The sequence below is a fragment of the Anoplolepis gracilipes genome, chromosome 11, assembly GCF_047496725.1.
Source record: "Anoplolepis gracilipes chromosome 11, ASM4749672v1, whole genome shotgun sequence".
NCBI classification, from domain to species: Eukaryota; Metazoa; Arthropoda; class Insecta; order Hymenoptera; family Formicidae; genus Anoplolepis; species Anoplolepis gracilipes.
In genome coordinates, this window is record NC_132980.1 from 558,326 (window position 1) to 579,224 (window position 20,899).

Here is a 20,899-nt window from a genome sequence, read left to right on the forward strand (position 1 = left end):
GATAGTATTATAAAAATATAAGTATATTTCCTTGTAATCACATAACTTTTATACGATGCATGTGCACTTGACATGCAGTACTTGAAAAAATAATAATTGGACTTGTATACCATCTAATAGACTCATCATATATTAAATAAAAAAAACTATGTAAAATTTTATTTTTCTATATAAAAATAAACAAATATGTATACAGTCATGGTCAAAAGTATTAAACACCCTTAAATTTTTTGTATTTCTTATTTCGTTAATAGTATATAAATACTAAAAAAATTAAAAAACTATCGATAGCACTTTAAAGCTGAAGCTACAAAATATTTTTTAATTTTTCGTCTGTCATAATTTTTTGCCAAGTATCGACAACATGTTTGAAAAACACAGATTTAGTTTCAAAATTATGTATCTCGGGCAAAAATATTGTAGTTTATCGAACTGTCAAAAGTGTCAAAAATACAATAAAATTGTAAGAAACTAAACAATGTTCTTTTTTTAAAGCATAAAATAAGGAAAATGCAAACATTTTTTAATGTACTGATAACACATTAAAGTTGCTATCGATAATTTAAAAAATGTTGATACCTTCCTTGTTCTGTATTTTAAAAAACAACATTTCGTTTTGTTTTAAAATTATATATTTTTGACATTCGGCAGCTCGATACAAAAATTTCTCTCGAAAAATTTAAGTCAAGTTCATTTTGTTTACAAAATTATTTTTTTAAACTTTCCTACAATTTTTTTTTTGTCCGAGATACATAATTTTGAAACTAAATCTGTGTTTTTCAGACATGTCGATATTCGAAAAATTAAAAGAACATTTTAAAGCTTGAAATTTTAGTTTTCAAGTGTAATCGATAGTTTTTTTTTTTTAATATTTTAACCTTTTTAGTATTTATATACTATTAACAAAATAGAGAAATACGGAAAACTTAAGGGTGCCTAATACTTTTGATCGTGGCCATATAGGTGTATAATGCATACGTAAAAAAAATTGCATGCAAGAATTTTCAATAGTAGAAATTATCCTCTCTCTTTCTTTCTTTCTTTCTCTCGTTTCTCTATGCAAGTTACGAGGCATGTCGAGTTTCATGTATTCGAGTATCTTTCTTTATCTTTACTGCGACCGCGACCGAGACCGAGACCGAGACAAATAGCGAAATACTCGAGCTGAGAAGACAAACGTCATGACGAATCGACTTGGTTTACCGGTAATGCGTATCCACCGATGCGATATCCCAGACATGTTCCACGGTCGTCCCTCACCGGTATTGCGAACGATCGGGAATGCGCTGCGATTCGCGATTCACCGAGTTGAATGCACTCGGACTCTCCTTTCGCTCAGCCAATCGCCTTTATCACGCTTCGCACCGCTTCTTGCCGAGCCGACGGCCAACCGTACACTGGGCCGGTTGTACTTACTGGGCCTACCTGTACCTGTACCTGTGCTCATCTGGCTAACGTAGATCCTGCTAGCGGCAGATGAGAGGATTCCCATTCCTTCCGGGTTCTGCGCGCGATCGCTCGGCTCTCGGCGTTCCCCTCGATTGTTTCGCTCGTCACTCATCATTCGGCTTGTCATGCTTCAACACTTATAATAGTAAGTCATCTGGCAGTCTTTGTAGCTGATTCTCGCACATATAACAGTTTATCTCGAGTACTTTTACATATTCCACTTCTGCTCCTGTAATACATAATAATCAAGATGAATGTCAGATTTAAAAGTCTATTAAAATAAAATCTAATATTGATACGCAGGAATGAAATTTTATGTTATCAATATTTTGGAGGGTTGGACGGTGGTCGTGCACGCTGCATCGCTGAAACTTGCCTGAGGCGAAGCTTATGCGGAACGCAGGTTCGAGTTCATGCAGACCTTATAGGATTAAGAAATTTAGTTATAAGGTGGCTGTGCACGCTGCATCGCCCAAACTTGTCTGAGACAACCAGTATGGCGGAACACAGACTCGAACCCACCCAGACGAACTAGGATTAAGGTTATAGGTATAAGAGAAAAATGTAATAGGAATGTATTAGGAAAAAGAATAAAGGTTTGAGACAGTCTCTTCGGCGTGAAGCTAGAGACTTAAAACCCAGGGTTTTTAATGTTACCAATATTTTCTCAAAACTTTATTAAAAAAAAAAAAAGAAATTTTATATTTACTCAAAGTTTGACATTTTCGTCGAAGAAAAATCCATTCAAAGGATATAAAAAAAGAAACGTTATTTCGAGATATATTTTATATAAAGCAAATCAACTTGCCAGGCACAAACTTGCACGTTACAGACGCGGTCAAGCGAGATAAAATTGTACATGTCAAAGATTCAAAGAAATTAAAAATGAAAACTGTTCCCTGTCGTGTAATTGTAGCCGGGCGAAAGCGAAAGGGACTAGCCGTATCTTTTTACGGAACCCGCACTAAAGGGTAAGAAAAGCGAGGAAACGCGCACGCATGACAAGACACGGCGACTAGTTCTGTCACGGCACACGCAAAAAAAAAAAAAAAAAAAAAACGGGCGAACGCATTTCGTTTTCGATACATATGTAATATAGCGGGTCAGAAAACGGGTTCACAACTATGTAACACGCCGGCCTTGCACGCTCACGCATTTTCATGCGAAACACGTAACCGCGTATCAGTCAATCAGAGATAGACGAGATAAGCAAGAAACTGTATTATACGAAAAATTCTCAACGTTAATGGCAAAATTCACATGCAAAACGGATCGATTTAACGGTAAATTTTTCCGCGAATTGTTACACTCGCGAAAAATATTACAAACATGTACAAGTCAAAGAGAGCTAGTGCCCAAGTACCACATATTTGTTTCAAAAACGGTTCACAAATGTTTTTGCGAAACGTTTTAGAACCGGCTTTTGAAAACGTTTCTGATTGGTTAAAATGTCCACTTAAAAAACGTTATTTTTATTAACAAAAAAAAACGTTTAAGAAACTGTCAAAATACGATTCTTTTCCTTTATTTATGAAAAATTTGTTTATTCACAGATTCAATAAAATAATGCATATATGAATATAATCCATCTATTTTCATCATGTTCTGAATCTCTTGTCGAGATTACATCAAAAGTCAAACTGACAAAAAAGACATAATTTAAATTATACTTTTAGTACCTGTTCTTTTAAGCTTTATATACATGTTTTGAAAACTTGAATACAAGTTATAGATAAGTCTGAACACGCCACGTAGCGGCCAACAAAGGAACACGTATATTATAAAATAGATCTTTTTTGTCTTGTCGAAAAGATGATGAAAAAGACATCTTTTCGTCGACTAAAATTAATTATGACTTTTAGAAGACATCTTTTAAAAAATGACTTTTTTTGTAAGTAGAAAGATATCCTTTTAGACATCTTTTAGCCTTGTCAGAAAGATAACTTAAAAAAGACATCTTTTCGTCATCTTTTAATTTTCTGTGCTCTCTGGGGATCGTCTTAATAAGTACAGTCTTAATAATGTGTATATATATATAATTTTGAATTAAAAAATTAATTTTTGTTCTATTTATAGAAACGTAAAAAATACGTTTCTTAAACCATGATTTGAAAAATATTTCTATTGAAACGTTTCTTATTGGTGCTTGACGGATAAAAAATATTGGATATGTTTATAAAACGAACATGTGCCACCTGGGTGTCTTTTCAAATTTTGACGCTCGATATCGCTTCAAAATTTTATAACAAGTGTCTACATCATCATCCGTAGATTTAGCAATTTGTCTTCATATCAAAGCAATGTTTCAAATGCGTTTTCCACTTTTCCTTTTGCAGTAAGATTCGAATCAACTCGTTTTATTAAATTGATGAATTATTAAAAATTTGTCATTTTATTATTAATTTAAATGCATCTCCTCTCTAGCACTAACAATAATACAAATCGCGATGAAATTAATGAAATTTGCATAATGCAACGATCTAAATCCAATTAGTTTTCTTCATTTGCCGAATAAAGGATATGTAATGCATGGAAGGTTGACAAAACGAAATGTAACGAAACACACGGAATGAATTGACTTGGGAATCTCGCGACTTATTTTTGTCACCCGTAGCATAGAATAACAATGCAACTTTTACATGGAAACGAGGTTGAAGAAAAGAGAATATGTGCAAGTTAAAAGTATCGAGAGAAACAACAATGTCACGTTGAAATTTTTTTGCGCAGTATTTACCTTTTCGAACTAATTAAGCGAACTATATATCTTTAATTATAATTGTACACATACTTATCAAAGATTATTCGACAAATTAAATATGTTTTGTTGCCTTTATATAATATACGCATATATCTGAAATAAATATCAAAAAGAATATCAAAGCTAATAATTTATTCAAATATGATATTCAAATTGACATTTGGAACATTTCATTTTTTTAAATTAGAGATGATTACTTTAGACTATATCGTAAATTTTTTTCAACATATAGATTAAAAATATATAACGACTGCGAAAAAGTAATTGGAATATTCTCTTTAATTTCGGAGAATCTCTCTCCCTTAATTAAAACCCGTAATAAAATTTACATAAATTGTACTGTAATCATAGATTTTACTAAAAAAAAATATCGAGAGACGTCATCATTTTTTGCAAGTTTCCAATTTTTATCATTATTTATCTTTGTAATTAAGCCTTAAATTAAAATTCTATTACAGTAAACCCTATTTGAAATTACCTGAAGAATGTAGTTTTGGTAATTTTTTAACTTCAAAAAGTTTTTAGTTTGCAAAAAGCGCCTATTTTTCAATCGCTCATAACTCGGAAATTATTGATGCCTCGACATTTTCGCTAAAGAAAAATCGTCTGATCTCAAGAATCTGCCATTAACACATGGAAGAAAGAATATTCTTATTTTGATGGTAACTTTAATTTCAAAATGTAAATCTTGAAACAAAATTATATTGTGTGTTAAGCAAAGAAAATTTCCTTAAATAAAGACATTTTATATAGTTCAACTAAGAAAAGTATATTTTTGTTATTTAAGAATAATTTTCTTGAATGCAGAGGAAAAAAATGTTGAATAGAAAATAACACATATGTTCACACACACACACACACACACACACACACACACACACACACACACACACACACACATAAATCAAAGATTATTATAATTTTCTTAGAATCAAAATAATTACTTTATACTTGAAATGACAATTATAGTATTGAAATAAAACTATAATATTTTTGAAATTTAAGATTTTTAAATTCTTCTAAAGAAGATTATATAAATTGTTGCGTATATATATGAAACAATAAACGCGTTCATATAAGTTTTGATTTGACACTTCTTTTCTGTGCAGGTTTTTCACCAATTACGGGATTTCCTATATATATATATATATATATATATATATATATATGTGTGTGTGTGTATGTTATGTTAGTAAAAGTAAATATAAAGGATTCAAAAAATTACATTTATAAAATTATTATATTTATAAAAGTATTATTGTTTATCATATCAACAGAATATCCTTCACGCTAAACAATTCAAAATCAGATTTACCTCACCATTTGTTTCTCATTCCACTCGCGATATATACTGAGGGAACATTACTACACGACAAATTTTTCAAGCTATGTAACTTTTGTAATCTTCTGTTAACAAGTTCGATTGGTAAATATGTATTATAACGGCAACCTCTCCGTTTTTCTTGTAACTTTTATATTTTGTTTATTTTGGCCTCTAAATAAGATTCTGAGAAGGAAAATTGTCGCTCATATTCCGTTTATTTTTAATTATAATTTTTAAAATTTCTTGATATCGGTAAATAAGAAAATAATAAAAAAATGATAATTTATCAATATATTAATGCGCATGCGCAGTAATCTTCAATTGCACTTTACTTCAAATAAATGATTGGATTTTGAATTTTGACACATATAAATAAATACTGTGGTTACTTTTTCTTAAAGCAGAGAATATTTGTTAAGTGATCGTGGAAAAATATTAATAACTTTACGTTATTTTTATATTATGATTTTATGTTATAAAATATATTCTCTGCTTTAAGAAAAATAGACAATATTATTCATAAATTATCATTTTTTTATCATTTTCTTACTTACCGATATCGAGAAATTTTAAAAATTAATTAAAAATAAACAGAATATGAGCGACGATTTTCCTTCTCAAAATCTGATTTAGAGGCCAAAATAAACAAAATATAAAAGTTACAAGAAAAACGGAGAGGTTGCCGTTATAATACATATTTACCGTTCGATTGATTCTCTTTCTTACCATCTGTTGTAAAGTACAGTCGCGTTAAATGTCACAATTGTTTACTCTCTGCAGTATATAAAAATAAAATATATATATTAAATTCAATATTTGTCTCGTCTTATCTGTTCATTTTATTGACCTCTTATCGTGAAACTGTTAAAGTCTATAAAACAACACACTCAGAAACGGATATGTACTTTGAAAATATGCAGAAGGAGCGAGGAGTGGGGGGAGATGCGCAATCAGATGCGATCAGATGATCAGATGACAGGTACGTTTTCACGAAACGCTCGATAAATTTAACAGAGAATGGAGAACTACCGGTATATCGTGCATTATTCCGTCATAACGTAGTAGCTTTCACAAATATTCGGACGAAAGTAATACCTCGGATAGTTCGCAAGGAAGCTCGAATTCATGGATTTATTTACTTAGACGTATTTATAATAAACAAAATGTAGGGTCACGTAACCTCGCATTTACATTCGCGTGAATGCACTTGACAGTTTAGACTCGGAAGGAAGCTCAGCAAAGCACAAAAGATACATATTGTATTTCTTCCCAACATTAATCGAAACGCATTGATCGAATCACGATGAACGAGAATCCGGAGAACATTACCTCGGAATCGTACTATGCGCTATTCGTCGCCTTTGAAACCATGAAAGAACGTTGTCAGCGATTACAGACACGGCTGGCAGCGGTGGAGAAGGAAAATATGCGTTTTAGACTCGAATGTGGCAGAGATACGTCGACAGCTATCGTTAAAGCAGATAACAGCAGTGAAGAGTCTACGCTGCAGGTTTGTGCAAAGTTAGATTGAAAAAAAATCAAAAAAAGCTTTATTTCTCTACTCTATATTTAAAGAAATAGGAGATTGAGTAAGTCAAAACGAAAACTCTACAGCTTTGTAATGCATAATCTCCATTTTTTTCTTTAAATATGAATTTAAAATGGTTTGAAATTTTTTTACCAAGCGATTTGCAAAATACTTTATTGTCTCTTCCATTTAGTTTATCTATAGAGTTAAAGACATGAAAAATATTGCTAAGAATGTATACAATAAGAAATTAAAAGATTATATTAGATATTTTACATTAGCAATTTATAACATTCACAATGCAATTTTTTGGACCATAGGAAAAGATCGAGGAACTTACAAAACAAAAGTGTCAGCTGTCTGATCACGTGTTTATGGTAGCAGCAGAAAATCGTCAATTATGGAACAGATTAACGAGATTGACGAAGACTAATAAATCCCTAGGTAGTCAGTTGACTAAAATCTCGGATACACTTAAACAGCATCCTGCTATACAGCCATCTGATATTACACCATATAGCTTTCGTGATGCGTTTAATTCGGATAAATCAGATATTAATAAGAAATATTTATTAACTACAGATGGTTTGTATAAATATTGAATTGTATCATACATAATCCTTACATTAATTACGATTAATATATGACAAGTTTTATCGTTTAGGTGAAAAGGAACAAAGTTTGGAAGAAATATCCCTTCGGCTGATAAATAGTATTATGTTAGAAAAGTCTAATCTTGAGCAACAGTATGCTGAGGTAAAGAAAGTAAAAATACTGTAATAGATTAATATATTTTATGCAATGTTCGTCATTTCATGCAGATGGTGGAGTTACAGAATAGCTCGGAATTAAATTTACAAAAAATTGGCTTTACGTATCCAGAGGATTCTGATACTGATTCCCTGGAACAACTGAAACAGGTTGAAATTCGGTTGTGCCAAACTAAAGATGCCTTACTCGGACAGCAAACTAGATTAAAAAGGACCTTGCAGAACCTTAAAAAGATGAGAAAAGGTAAGATAAAAATTAGTATTAAAGTCTCCATCTTGTTATTGTTGCAAAGAAATAAATATAATATAATTATAACTTATTATTACTGATTATTTCTTTTTTTTTTATCATTGTAGCATTAGTTATATAAAAGAAAAAGTAATTTATAAATCAAACTTTATCTTGTTAAATAAATGTATATTTTTAGGTACAACATGTAATAATTGTCGAGAAAACGCAAATAAGAAAATGTGCCAAACAGGTACACAATTTGACTCAAATGATAGCTTCAAAGAACATGGAGCTACTCAAACTAGTCTTATGACACCCAGCATTTCTATGGAAAAGTATTCAAACTTAAATGATAATATAGATGCAGATACCAATACATGTCCATTATGCGGAATTGTTTATGGAAAAGCCAAATCATTTATGGAATTCCATGAGCATGTCTTAAGTCATTTTGCCAAGGAAATGTCTACAGATGATTTTGAGCTTGTACATTGATTTTAGTATCTAAGTCTATAGTATCTAAGTCAATTTATTGTTCATAACAGTTTTCTTCAGATTTCATGTATAAAAAAAATTTATGGCGACGAGATATTAAAAATATTAAAATAAGTAAGATATGTACGGTATGACAAACTAAAAGTGCAACGAAAAAAATAATGAAACAAAGGATGACTGTATTGTAATATATATTTATTTTTGTATCAATCGCGATCACAAATTGAAAATTGGAATCTATTTTTTATTAAATAAGAAATAGTAATTAATAATAAAAAAATATAAATATTTACACAATAAAAATCTCACAGCATTAGTTTGTTTCTTCTTTTATGTTAATATGATTTATTATTCATTTGAAATACACTTAGAAAATAAAAGATTCTAATTCCAAATATAATTCTTTTGACGAGACTATTCTGAACTTTCAAGTGTAGAAAGTTAAATTTAACTTCAAATATACATACTTTAGGCAAGATGCGTAGGTTTAATATCCTTCTTATCTGAAGGCTCCTGTGTTGTAGGCTCAAGTAAGTTTCGATGAAACCACGAAGGCCTTTTCTTTGGCATCTCGACCACTCTTTGGTTCTAAAATTAAAGACAAATCCATATAACATAAAATTATATATTAGACAAATATTTTTAATACCTTCCAAAATTCATGTGTTTTATCGTCCTTTTCTCCATCATACAATACAATTACATCTTCCTCTACTGGTTGTAGACCTAATTCTTTTTTAATGGCAGCTTTCATTTCCTCAGTTTCAACCTTGACTTTTTCATAACAGTGTCCTATAGCAAAAGAATATATCTTTGCAAGGTTTTCTTTCACTTAAAAACATGCTAATCATAATTTCTTCATTTGCTTTCTAATTAACTTTCACATTGAATATATTCAAAGATATAATCTAAGCTGCTTTTTAATTTTATTTCAACCTCCCTATCTTATTATTACAATTATAATTTCATATTAATAAAATTTACCACATAAACGGCCAGCTTCATAATTATGACCACAATTTGGACATATTAATAGATTAGTTTTCGCAACAGGTGGCTTCCAACAATAGTCCTCTTTTCCAAATCTTCTGCTAAGTCTCTTTTCTATAGTACGTCGGCGTTTTGGAACAGCCCACAGAATTCCATTGTTCAAAATTTCTTCTATAGATTGACTACCAAAACGGTTATTCAGTTTCGGCTCATTCAGAAAACTGTTGCAATCAATTGCGCATAATCCTGCATAGAAAATTTAAGCTTTCTTGAATTCAATATATTTTAAAGATTTCCTTCTACTCAAATTTTTTAATGTTGTCTAAACAAATGTGGAAAACTGGTTGCCCAAAAGAAAACCTTTGAGGTTACAAAACATGAAAAGTTAAATAATCATTTAAATTGTTTATATCAATTTTTCACAATTCAATTCAGATCGTGCATTTATAATATATAGAAACTTTCGATCACCTGGAGGAAAGCCGCGACCAAAAATTGTTTGAAAAATTGTCTGTTCAAATTTTTGAAGAGCTACACATAACCTGTTTACTATACCGCTTGCCATTTTAAGTTTGGTCTGTTCTGTATCTAAAATCTAAACGTCGAGAAAAAAAACGTTCAGTGTACACACAATTGCAGAGAATAATAATAATATAATTATTTGTAAATAGCGTAGAGATCTTTAGAGATATCAAATCAAAACCGTTTTTTCGAAAACGGATCACACACACACCACGCCACGTCTGTTGAATCTGATTGGTCTGTTCTTTATCGCTGTATTGGCTGCACTAGGCAGCACTAGTTCAGAGGATAGTGTAATAAGACAGGTGTAACATTGCGCATATAATGACGGCAGCATAATGGAATTAGCCAATCAAAAGTCAGTCCAAAATGCACCCACAAAATTCAAATATATAATTAAAATTTATAAATATATCTTATGAAAATATCAAAAATAAAATTAATAATAAATAATAATAATTAATAATAAAGTTAAATAAAGTCTGTTATCTACTTTTTTCCATTAAATATAAATATAAAATAAGCATAAACCACTATATAATTTTAATCAAATTCTTTATTTTAAAGGGTTACAATGCTTTCCCTTCCATACTTCAGGTATATTACAAAACTAATTATATAATATTATATTTTATGTCAAGATTTGGTTCAAAACAGCGCAATATAAAACTTTTCACTTTCTTATTACACCATGGTTCAGAGGGTGTCTTTCTTTTTTAATAAGAAGAGAAAAAGATATCCTCTGGACTAGTGCAGCCTAGTGCAGCCAGTACATACAACGTTAAAGAACAGACCTCATATTTATTTCACGTCTGAAGTTAGACACTTTTAGATAGAGCGCATCGTATCTAGATATTCATGCATCATGACTGTTTACTAAAAAAAATTCAAAAGTATTTCTTTCTCAATTACAACCCTCTTATGCTACGAAACCTCTTATCCTACGACAAAAAAATCCTCTCATGCTACGACCGCGAAAGCAAATTTTTGTCGTAGGATCAGAGGTTTAAAGGGAAGATTATGGACCGAAAATGTCGTAGGATAAGAGGTCCGATTGTAATATAATCTGATATAATATATGTATTAATATTATTCATTTTCTAAAATTAACTGTCATATGCGAGTAATATGGTATACATATCAAACATAACATGTATTATGCACGAGCAACATTATATATTTTTCTCCATTGTCAGAAAAGAATCGGAAAATGTCTCGGAAATTTGTCTCTCATATATAAATATATATATATATATATATATAAATATATATATATATATATATATATATATATATATATGTATATAATATGTGCACATATTGATTTAAAAATGTAGAAAGTGGAGAAAGATGTATGCACATCCAAAACAAAGATGCACCTATTGGATGACATTTCTTATTCCGAATGCGCATGTAGCTTACGGCGTACTCGTAAGTGATAAACGGAGGTTCATCTAAAGAATCGCGATGGCGCTGGATGGCGCGTTCAAGGGATTCCGACGAGGATGGGGGATGTCGACAGTTATTAGGTGGGGTAGGAGGCATAATTTTTCAAAGTGCGTTGGTGGGATCGGAACGGATGGTCAGCTCGGACTGCTTGGGCAGCGACAAGTCCGCTCACTATAGTTCCCGCTATGGCAAGTATAGGATCGAGTAGACTTTGTGCTCATGCGGAGAAACTGTGCCAGTACGGACATTTCACCCAATTACGGAGGAAAGTTTCGACGACATGTGCGAAATCACGACCGGCTGTCCCGCGAACGAGCGGCCCGCTCTTCCAACACTGCCAGGTAGGTTCCTCTCTTGGCAGCGAACTTTGCCAAGACACGGTTCAAATTGTCCCGCGATTCCCCCTGAAACGTATCTGTCAGATGAGCGACGATTCGTTGGGCACGATGCGATCGAAAAAACGCGCTATTCCATTCAGCTTTCGTGTAATTTTCCAATTCCTTTTTGAGCCTCCACTGACATAACCTACACTCACAAGTGAGAGACGGCTCGAGTAATTGACTTTGCGAGATTACTAAACGCTGACAGAGACGTAGAATTGGAACGAACGTTGAAATATTTCCAAGTATTAAATTCGAGACAAGTATTTTCGAATGGTTGTTTCCTTCAAGACTTATTATCTAAATTACATAACACGTGGCTCTGATCTATGATCGCAAAAACCAGTTTCCTCATCCTTATGAATTATGTTTTTGCAAAACAAAACGCAAAACCTACATTATTGTTTACATCCAGAATACGTATAAGTAGAATAATGTGACATTTTAAGAATATTGGAACGCGATTTTGTGTTTTCTTATTTGACAGGTTCTAGCAGACGCATGTATATAATATCGTCTGCTAGTGACGTTTTATATGATATCAAATGAGTAACAATTTCTTGTTGTCTGCATGAATTTAAATAAATAATCGGACGTGCATGATACAATAATTAACATTCCCGCATATTAACATAATAAACATATTTAGTTGTACAGCGAATAGAAATTTTAGAGGTTGTATTGACTATGCAAGCGAATTCACGTTGCCTTTCATACGCATGCGCGTTTTAACGTTTAAATGCACTAACCTGCACATGATACATTACTCGATGACAAGTTTGAATTTTATATTTTTCATGTTAGAGATTTATTGACGTGTTAAAAAAGAATATTTTTGAGATTCATTACATAACGAATATGCATAAATTTAACAAATTGTACATGTGTAACAAAAATTGTTATAAAAATTTATTTAAAATAAAATAGCTAAATTTATGACAAACTAGAAAAAGCACAAATAGTGATGAGAAAAATGGTGCTAAAAAAATTCTAGAGAAATGGAAAATTAATAGAAAAATACGAAAAACAAAAGTACTTTATAGTGCAGGTATATTTTATTTTTACTTTAATGTCCCTCCTTCAAAACTTTTTCGTATTTAAAGGTGCAATTTTTAGATTTTCTTTAGTTTATAGTTTAATTCATATAGTTTACACATATGGAAATAAACCTGCGGTCTTTGTATCATTCTGTCTATGCATACATATAACTGTATTAGGAAAAATCTATTCTGTATAAATCAAAGAAAATATAAATAAAAATGAGTAATAGCAATTTGAGACATCCATATATGATATATATGAAAAAATTAGTTCTAAATTGCCAATTTTAAATTTGAGAGAATAAAAATAAAATGTGTGTGTGTGTGTGTGTGTATATATATATGTACATTGAAAGCTCTTTTTTATTAAGGGAAAGAGTTAATACAATCAAATACACAGACAAACACACATGCAAGAAATAAATAACAAGATAAACTTTATTTTTTTAAATATTAAGTAGAGATTCTATTTTAATAAAATATTCAAATATATATTTTTAAACAATAAATAATGACATTGCTAACTTTTTATTCTATAATGACCATTGTTTTAATTTTTAAGTTTCAAAGATTAATTAGCGTATATTATGTTCCAACAAATTGGTATTGATTGAAATTTCTAATTACTAGTTACTCGTCGTTAATTTCAACTTAATTAAATTTAATTTGAATAAATCTAATATGGAATTTAATTCATATGCTAACTTTCTTAATTTGTCACATCTGAGGTGGACGCATTCCATCGTGAAATGTGAAAATTAGTCATTAGTAAATTAAATAAGAAAATCTTAATTTTATCGTACATATTGCGAATCATGATACGTTCTCGAGAAACTACAGTTGCAATTTTCGAGCCACGGCGTACGTGCGAAATCGCGACTTTCTCGGATCGAAAGTGTCATGGAAGAAGCGTGGTTTTGAAATTCCGTCATAATAATTCACATAAAATCGCCAATCCGGAGACGGAGCTAATCGTATTATGCAAGATTAGATAAATCGTGTCACCGCACACCGAGCGATCCAACATGGCGTTTCGTGCGGCGGATATTTGTAGTTTTTTTTTCACAAGCCTAATACTGACACGACGAGACGACGGTCAATATTATTGAATCGCAACGGTGATCGGTCGACGAATTTCGAGCCGCGTTAGTGTAAGTAGGCTAACAGGCTTTGCGAGAGATACTTCTTGGAGCATGCCGGCACCGCGCTCTTGACTTTCTCGGCTTGACCAGCTATAGTGCACGTCTCCACACCTGTTTTTACCGCGAGATATTCCGTGACTTTTACTTCTCTCGTGGAAACGACACTTTCCGATCGAAAGCGAAAATCGCAGAAATCGAAACTTCTTATCGTCTCCACTTTACTTACATGTACATACAGCCACGGTCACAAATATTAGGCGCCCTTAAATTTCCCCTTAAATATTTCTTATTTTCTTAATAGTATATATAATTACTAAAAAGATTTTAAAAAATTTTTTAAACTATCGATAGCGCTTTAAAGCTGAAATTTCAAGCTTTAAAATGTTTTTTTTAATTTTCCGTCTGCGATAATTTTTCGAGTATCGACAACATGTCTGAAAAACACAGATTTAATTTCAAAATTATGTATCTTGGTCAAACAAAATTTTAGGAAAGGATTAAAAAAAGCATTTGCAAGCAAAATGTTGTAGTTTATGGAACTTGATTTAAATTTTTCGAGAGAAATTTTTTTACCGAGCTGCAGAGTGCCAAAAATACGATAAAATTTTAAACAAAAAACAAAACAATGTTCTTCTTTAACCCTTTGTTTGAGTAACAGCGGGTCACCCAGTGACCCACCTTTTTTTTGCAGTTTTTTATTGTTTTAACTTACTTTTTTTATCAACAAATACCGGATTTTTTGTTTCTACAGAGTCTCTAGGACATCAATAAGTGTAAAAAAAATATGAACAGTAATTAATTGTTAATTGCAAAAATACCATATATAAACAAACAGTCAAAATTAGTACTTTTTACGAAAAAATTCATTTTCTACTAATCTATTATGACAATAAATAGTAGATTAGTAGAAAATGAATTTTTTTATAATCTTAGTACACTCTAAAGTATTTTTCAGAATTTTTTTAGAATTTTCCACCGTGTTGTTTTTGTTAAATCCTCCTCTTTTTGATAAAAAATATATAAAAAACAATATTTTCTGTTCTAAATTAAAAGTAACAGTTGTATTCTTTTTTAAATTTTTTCTCTGAAGGTTTTTTTAGATCGTAGAATCTGAATCTAAAGGAAAAAAAATTTAATTTCCAAAATTTAATATAGGGATCCAATGACGGAAGTAAAATTTTGAAAATCTCGTCTGCCATGTTGGATCCGCCATCTTGAATTTTGAAAATCTGACGAACGAATCAGCGACTCCAAAAACCCTTATATACCAAATTTTATAAAATACTGAAAATTAGAAAAATCCGTGACTCAAAGGGTTAAAGCACAAAACAAGAAAAATACAAAAGTTTTTTAATGTATTGGTAACGCATTAAAGTTTCTATCGGTAATTTAAAAAATTTTTGTATTTTCCTTGTTTTGTGTTTTAAAGAAGAACATTATTTTGTTTCTTAAAATTTTATTGTATTTTTGACACTCTGCAGCTGGGTAAAAAAATTTCTCTCGAAAAATTTAAGTCAAGTTCATTTTGTTTACAAAATTATTTTTTTAAACTTTCCTACAATTTTTTTTGCCCGAGATACATAATTTTGAAACTGAATCTGTGTTTTTCAGACATGTCGATACGTGGCGCGAAAAATTAAAAAAACATTTTAAAGCTTGAAATTTCAGCTTTAAAGTGCTATCAATAGTTTTAAAAAATTTTTTAATCTTTTTAGTATTTATATACTATTAACAAAATAAGAAATACGGAAAATTTAAGGGTGTTTTTGGATCAAGGCTATATATGCATTTCTGATAATGCGTCTCGTATATCATCGTTCTTGTGCAAAAATCGTGAATATGCAAATTTTACGAGTTTCCTAATGTCACTTTTTTTTTTAATTTTTAACAAAGGTTCTACGAGATTTTTTATTTGCATATGCTTGTATATTTTTTTTAGCATTTGCAAATGTCATAACAGTAGTAAATCAAATTTGAGATATCAATTCACGAAAGTGTACGTATGTTTATGTAGCTATTGAAGGAGCTATTAAATTGAATTTTCAAGGCTATATATGCATTTCTGAAGATGCGTCTCGTATATCGTTGTTCTTGTGCAAAAATCGCGAATATGCAAATTTTACGAGTTTTCTAATGTCATTTTTTTTTAATTTTCAACAAAAGTTTTACGAGATTTTTTCTTTGCATATGCTTGTATATTTTTTTAGCATTTGCAAATGTGATAACAGTAGTAAATCAAACTTGAGATATAATGTACATTTGCGATTTTGTTATAAAAACAACGATATACATATTCATTGAATTTTAATTATTAAAATGCAAAAATTTCTGTGATCAATGTTGCAGTTATGTAAATAGGTACATATAATATTTATCACTCTTTATTATTAATTTTAATAGTTTAATTGATATTCACTTTTTTATTGCTCAATTGTTTCATTTCTATTTTTTAACTTGTTATGATATAATATACATATATTGCGTATTATATTATTAACAATTACCGTAAACGAAAAGAGATTTAAATGTTTAATTAATGAAAAATAAAAAATAAAGAAAAGAATAAAAAGATCTTAAACATATATTAATTATTACTTAATATTATAAAATTTAGAAACTTTTAAGATTTCGAAAGTTTTTTCATAAATATTATTCTAGAGGGAAAATGTAAATTGCTCGATGTATATATAGCGGAATAATCATTTAAATAAAAAAAAATTTATCCATATTGTGCCATAAAATCAATCAAAGTCGAGCTCGTTTTTATATACAATGAATAAAATTGACGTTACACTGTTATACTAATATATAGGCGTAACACCTGACGTATTGTAAAATAAAATACATAATTTGCATGTTTATGATTTGAAATAAAACACATTGATATAAACTCGAAACGAAATTATTATGTATTACGATTTTCTTTAGTCTTTGAAAATAAATTGATATTTTCTGGAAGGAATAAATTTACTACTCATACTTCCTCATTGACCTCTTAATTTTTAAACCATCAATATGTGCAATTTCTACGCTGACATTTGTTTTCATTTCGTTACATGTATCTTCGTAAATGCGTCATATATGTCATCTGCGATTTTAAAATGACAGATTTTTTTCAAACTATTTCAAGTATTTTAAATCGCAAAGGATACGTGTTATATAGTTACGATAATACGTCAAAGCAAAAATTTGAACCGTGCAACGCCAGATCAGGAACTAATTGTAAGTTTAATTCCAATGTGGTTCAGCTATTGGCGTCTTAATATTGTTTTTTTCTCTTTCCCATTTAAGTTTCTTCTGACAAATAAATTTAAAGAATTTCATACTTTAAATTTATATTTTTAATAATGCACACAGTAAATTTTCCAAGCTTTTTAAAAAACATTTGATTATTGCATACTATGATTAGGTTTTTATTGGTCGCAATTGTTATTTATCTGATTTCTTAGTTTGAAAACGTTTACCTGATTTTATCGCCATTTATGGATATTTTTTCATATTTTAATCATTTTACAAACATTGAATTAACAATGTTGATTCAATTAATTACATTTTATAAAATGACGATTGTCAAGAATTTTAATAAAATTGTTAAAATATAATTTAAATTTATGTATATATCGAACAAAATATAATTATCCACAAAAATTAATTTTTGCTTATTATTTTAATAATTATATCTTTGCAAAGTGATTGACAGCAAAATATAAATTTTAGTAATTTTTATTTGATCTCAGAAACCTGTGACTTTTACCTGTAAGTTTTGCAATAATATTCTATATTATTGCAATAATAATATTCAATATTCTATATTTAATTTATTTAATATATTTAATTAATAATCAAGTAACTACTAATCTTACATAAAAATTGTATGATATTATCGTATAAAAGAGATTGAATAAATAAAACATAAAAGTAAGTTTGTATATTTATGGATATTAAGAAGCAAATATATACTATATTTATTTGGTTTTATATTTCCAAAAAATTATGTAATCTTTATCTCTTAATGTAAAAAAAACAGATATATAAACAAATATTTTTACTTTATGATATTTACTAAGCACATATTCCTTTAATCTATTTTTGTTGCATAATTTTATTACAGCTAATACATTCTTGTAAATCATATGATTTATTGCTATTAAATTTTATTTATTGTTTTTAAAATTGCTATTTTTTTCTCGCAATTACTTTCTCAAAGTGGATCCATAAGTGAAATGGGACGAAATGTTGCGTTAACACTATTAATTAATTTTTATAGATTTAATATGTTAAAAAATATTATTTATATATTATAAAATATTATTAAAATTGCTATTTTTTTCTCGTAATTACTTTTTCGAGGTCGATCCATAACTGAAAGAGTACTAATTGTTGCGTTAGCGCTATTAATTAATTTTAGATTTAATTAATTTTTATAGATTAATACGTTAAGAAATATAATACCATGTTTAAAAGTATAATATCACTATATTGTACCGCTCCACCGCGGAACACCTAATTAATATCGGGAGGTTCCGTTATTTCAAAAATTAAAATTCAAATTACAGGATATAAGAATATCGTGGAAGATTTTCTCAAATCCCAAAAAAGATTTAATTATACAAATTCCTTGAATAAATTACAATACTTGAAATTAATATATTTAAACACTATTCCTTGCGCTACGGCTGGGCATGTAGCTGAGTGTCGGGAAATACCGATATGCAAAACAGACTGGCAAATTCACTTTTATACATATTTTAGTAGTGACATACCAAAAATTACATAGTACTTCTTTTTTATTATTAGTATAAAACTATATCGTGCGTGTGCACGTTAAAAGTTTGTTACAAAATCGCACGATCAAAAATTGACAATACTATGATCGTGTGACGCTTTCTAAATTACGCCATAAAATATTTACAATAAATTTTTTCCAGTTGCAACATCGTATATGTAAAGGTGAAAGTAAATGAAAAAAATTTCACCAACTGTATCCTAAACTTTTATCCGATATCCTGTTATAACACTGGAAAAAACAGTTCAATGTCTTTTTTTTACACGTAAAATTGCTTTTCAAAAAAATAATTCATTTTTTCACAATAATTATAGCTATCTTTTTTTGCAAAAATATGTAATTTTGTATTTACGATTCCAGGATTTCCACTTTTTCAATTTACACAGACGAAATTTAATCTAGTTATTTAATTTTATTTATTTTATATATACTGATTTATATAAATATTTTTTTTATTTTTTCTATATCCTCTTTTTATTATATAATTTATTCAGAAAGACTAGGATGTACATATGTAAAAGATTATTTTAAAAGATGAGTATATTGTAAAAAGACAAAATACTTGAAATGCAGTAATACTTTTTATATTTCAAAAACTAATTATAAATATTCTTTTCTTCACCCTTTATATTTATTCTTTGAATTATTAATATGTGCAAAAATAGATTATCTTGTTATATTTCTTTGACTGTTATCAAATAATTATACTCATATAACATTTTTTATTTTTTAGATTTTTAATTAAGACATGTACAATTAGGGGAATCATTTTGTATACCAATAGTATCAAGAATAAAATAAATCTGAATCAGATGTTGCGGATCGGAATAAGAATGGTCGGGGATTTATTTTATGAAGAGGAAAAAATTATGCATTTTACTCACGTGCCTGCATACATTTTGTCGTTTAATCTGTTTTGATATTTAATTCGCCGAAAATCTTTCTCGAACAGTGCAATAAATATAGAATGACAGCATGATCAAGGCGAAGCAGTTGCATTTATGCATACAAAATAAATGTACGCTACACGGATTAATGTAAATAAGCAGCGTTAGGAAGGTTCATAAATGTCACGAAGCAAGTACATGTTTAAACATATGTAGAAAATATCGCGGATATAATCCGGCTTAGAAAAAAATTCAAATGATCGACGAGTCCTTGAAAGTTTCTCCAACTACAGAAATCTTATAAGAATAAAATTATAAAATTAATGTACTAATTGTGTATTTTACGTTCGGTTAATGAATAACAGTAAATATAATTGTGTTGAGAGCCTGCCAGTAATTTACAAATTAATGAGTTTATACATTCAACCATAACGCATAGTTATACATTGATTTATTAATAAAAAATTTTTTCCAAATATGTTGAAAAATAGACACACAGTTTAAACCAAGTAATTTCAAACTGTCTGGATGATTATATCATAAGTGAACTAAAGAACAAGATTCACCAAATACAATAACCTCATCAAAATGCCTGACCGCTCATGTAAATTTTAAATTTTAATTTATAACTGAATCTTAATGTATATATTAAGTATAATAATAATGTATATATATTGACTTGTATTCGGAAAAAATTTGAACTACAGATTATGTTTTAAGTATCTTAAGTAAGGGGACTGAAGAGACACAAGTAAGTGTCGAAACGTCTCTTGTTATATGGTTTATATTTCTGAATTATCTTGAATAAATTGCATTTAAAAAATAAGTAAAAAAAATAAACGAAAAAAATTAGAAAAAAATAGATAAAAAAAAATAAAAAGTAAAAAATTGTCGGTACACAGTGTCGATAAGTGCTCGAACGCTTTGTCTTAATTATAACATTTCGGAACGAGCCCAAGTAGCACATATTCGTTTCAAAAACGTTTCACAAATGTTTCTGCGAAACGTTTGAGAAAGAACCGACTTTTAAAAACGTTTCTGATTGGTTAAAATGTCCACTTAAAAAACGTTAAGGGAAACGTCATTTTCTAACAAAAAACAACGTTTAAGAAACTGTCAAAATACGGTTTTTTTCTTTTATTTGTGA

The 20,899-nt window shown here is 29.4% G+C and overlaps 4 protein-coding genes across 4 annotated transcripts in view; 2 read left to right on the forward strand and 2 right to left on the reverse strand.

The window, feature by feature from the left end:
- Positions 1-1,365, reverse strand: part of Cad89d (cadherin 89D) — a 43,604-nt gene extending 42,239 nt beyond the window's left edge. The window contains exon 1 of the mRNA XM_072902749.1: positions 1,204-1,365. The gene's annotated coding sequence lies outside the window, so the exon portion shown is untranslated. The remainder of the gene's footprint in view (positions 1-1,203) is intronic.
- A 5,017-nt stretch (positions 1,366-6,382) lies between these two features.
- Positions 6,383-8,774, forward strand: Spn-f (C2H2-type zinc binding domain-containing protein spindle-F). Its single transcript, XM_072902684.1, has 5 exons — positions 6,383-7,041; positions 7,380-7,644; positions 7,724-7,815; positions 7,881-8,073; positions 8,258-8,774. Exons 1-5 carry the CDS (start codon positions 6,835-6,837, stop codon positions 8,554-8,556), a joined length of 1,056 nt encoding a protein of 351 aa, XP_072758785.1. The 5' UTR covers positions 6,383-6,834; the 3' UTR covers positions 8,557-8,774.
- Mrpl32 (mitochondrial ribosomal protein L32) lies at positions 7,832-10,306 on the reverse strand. The gene is made up of 5 exons (XM_072902687.1): positions 10,018-10,306; positions 9,541-9,792; positions 9,206-9,348; positions 9,024-9,144; positions 7,832-8,054 (listed from the first exon to the last, which is right to left on the reverse strand). The coding sequence occupies exons 1-4, from the start codon at positions 10,109-10,111 to the stop codon at positions 9,025-9,027; spliced, it is 609 nt and encodes a 202-aa protein (XP_072758788.1). The 5' UTR covers positions 10,112-10,306; the 3' UTR covers positions 7,832-8,054; position 9,024.
- Positions 10,307-11,669: 1,363 nt separating this feature from the next.
- The window catches only part of Qless (decaprenyl diphosphate synthase subunit 1 qless), a 50,545-nt gene continuing 41,315 nt past the window's right edge, over positions 11,670-20,899 (forward strand). Inside the window, exon 1 of the mRNA XM_072902686.1 lies at positions 11,670-11,858. Within this exon, the coding sequence (XP_072758787.1) occupies positions 11,703-11,858 (156 nt within the window). The 5' untranslated portion in view covers positions 11,670-11,702. The remainder of the gene's footprint in view (positions 11,859-20,899) is intronic.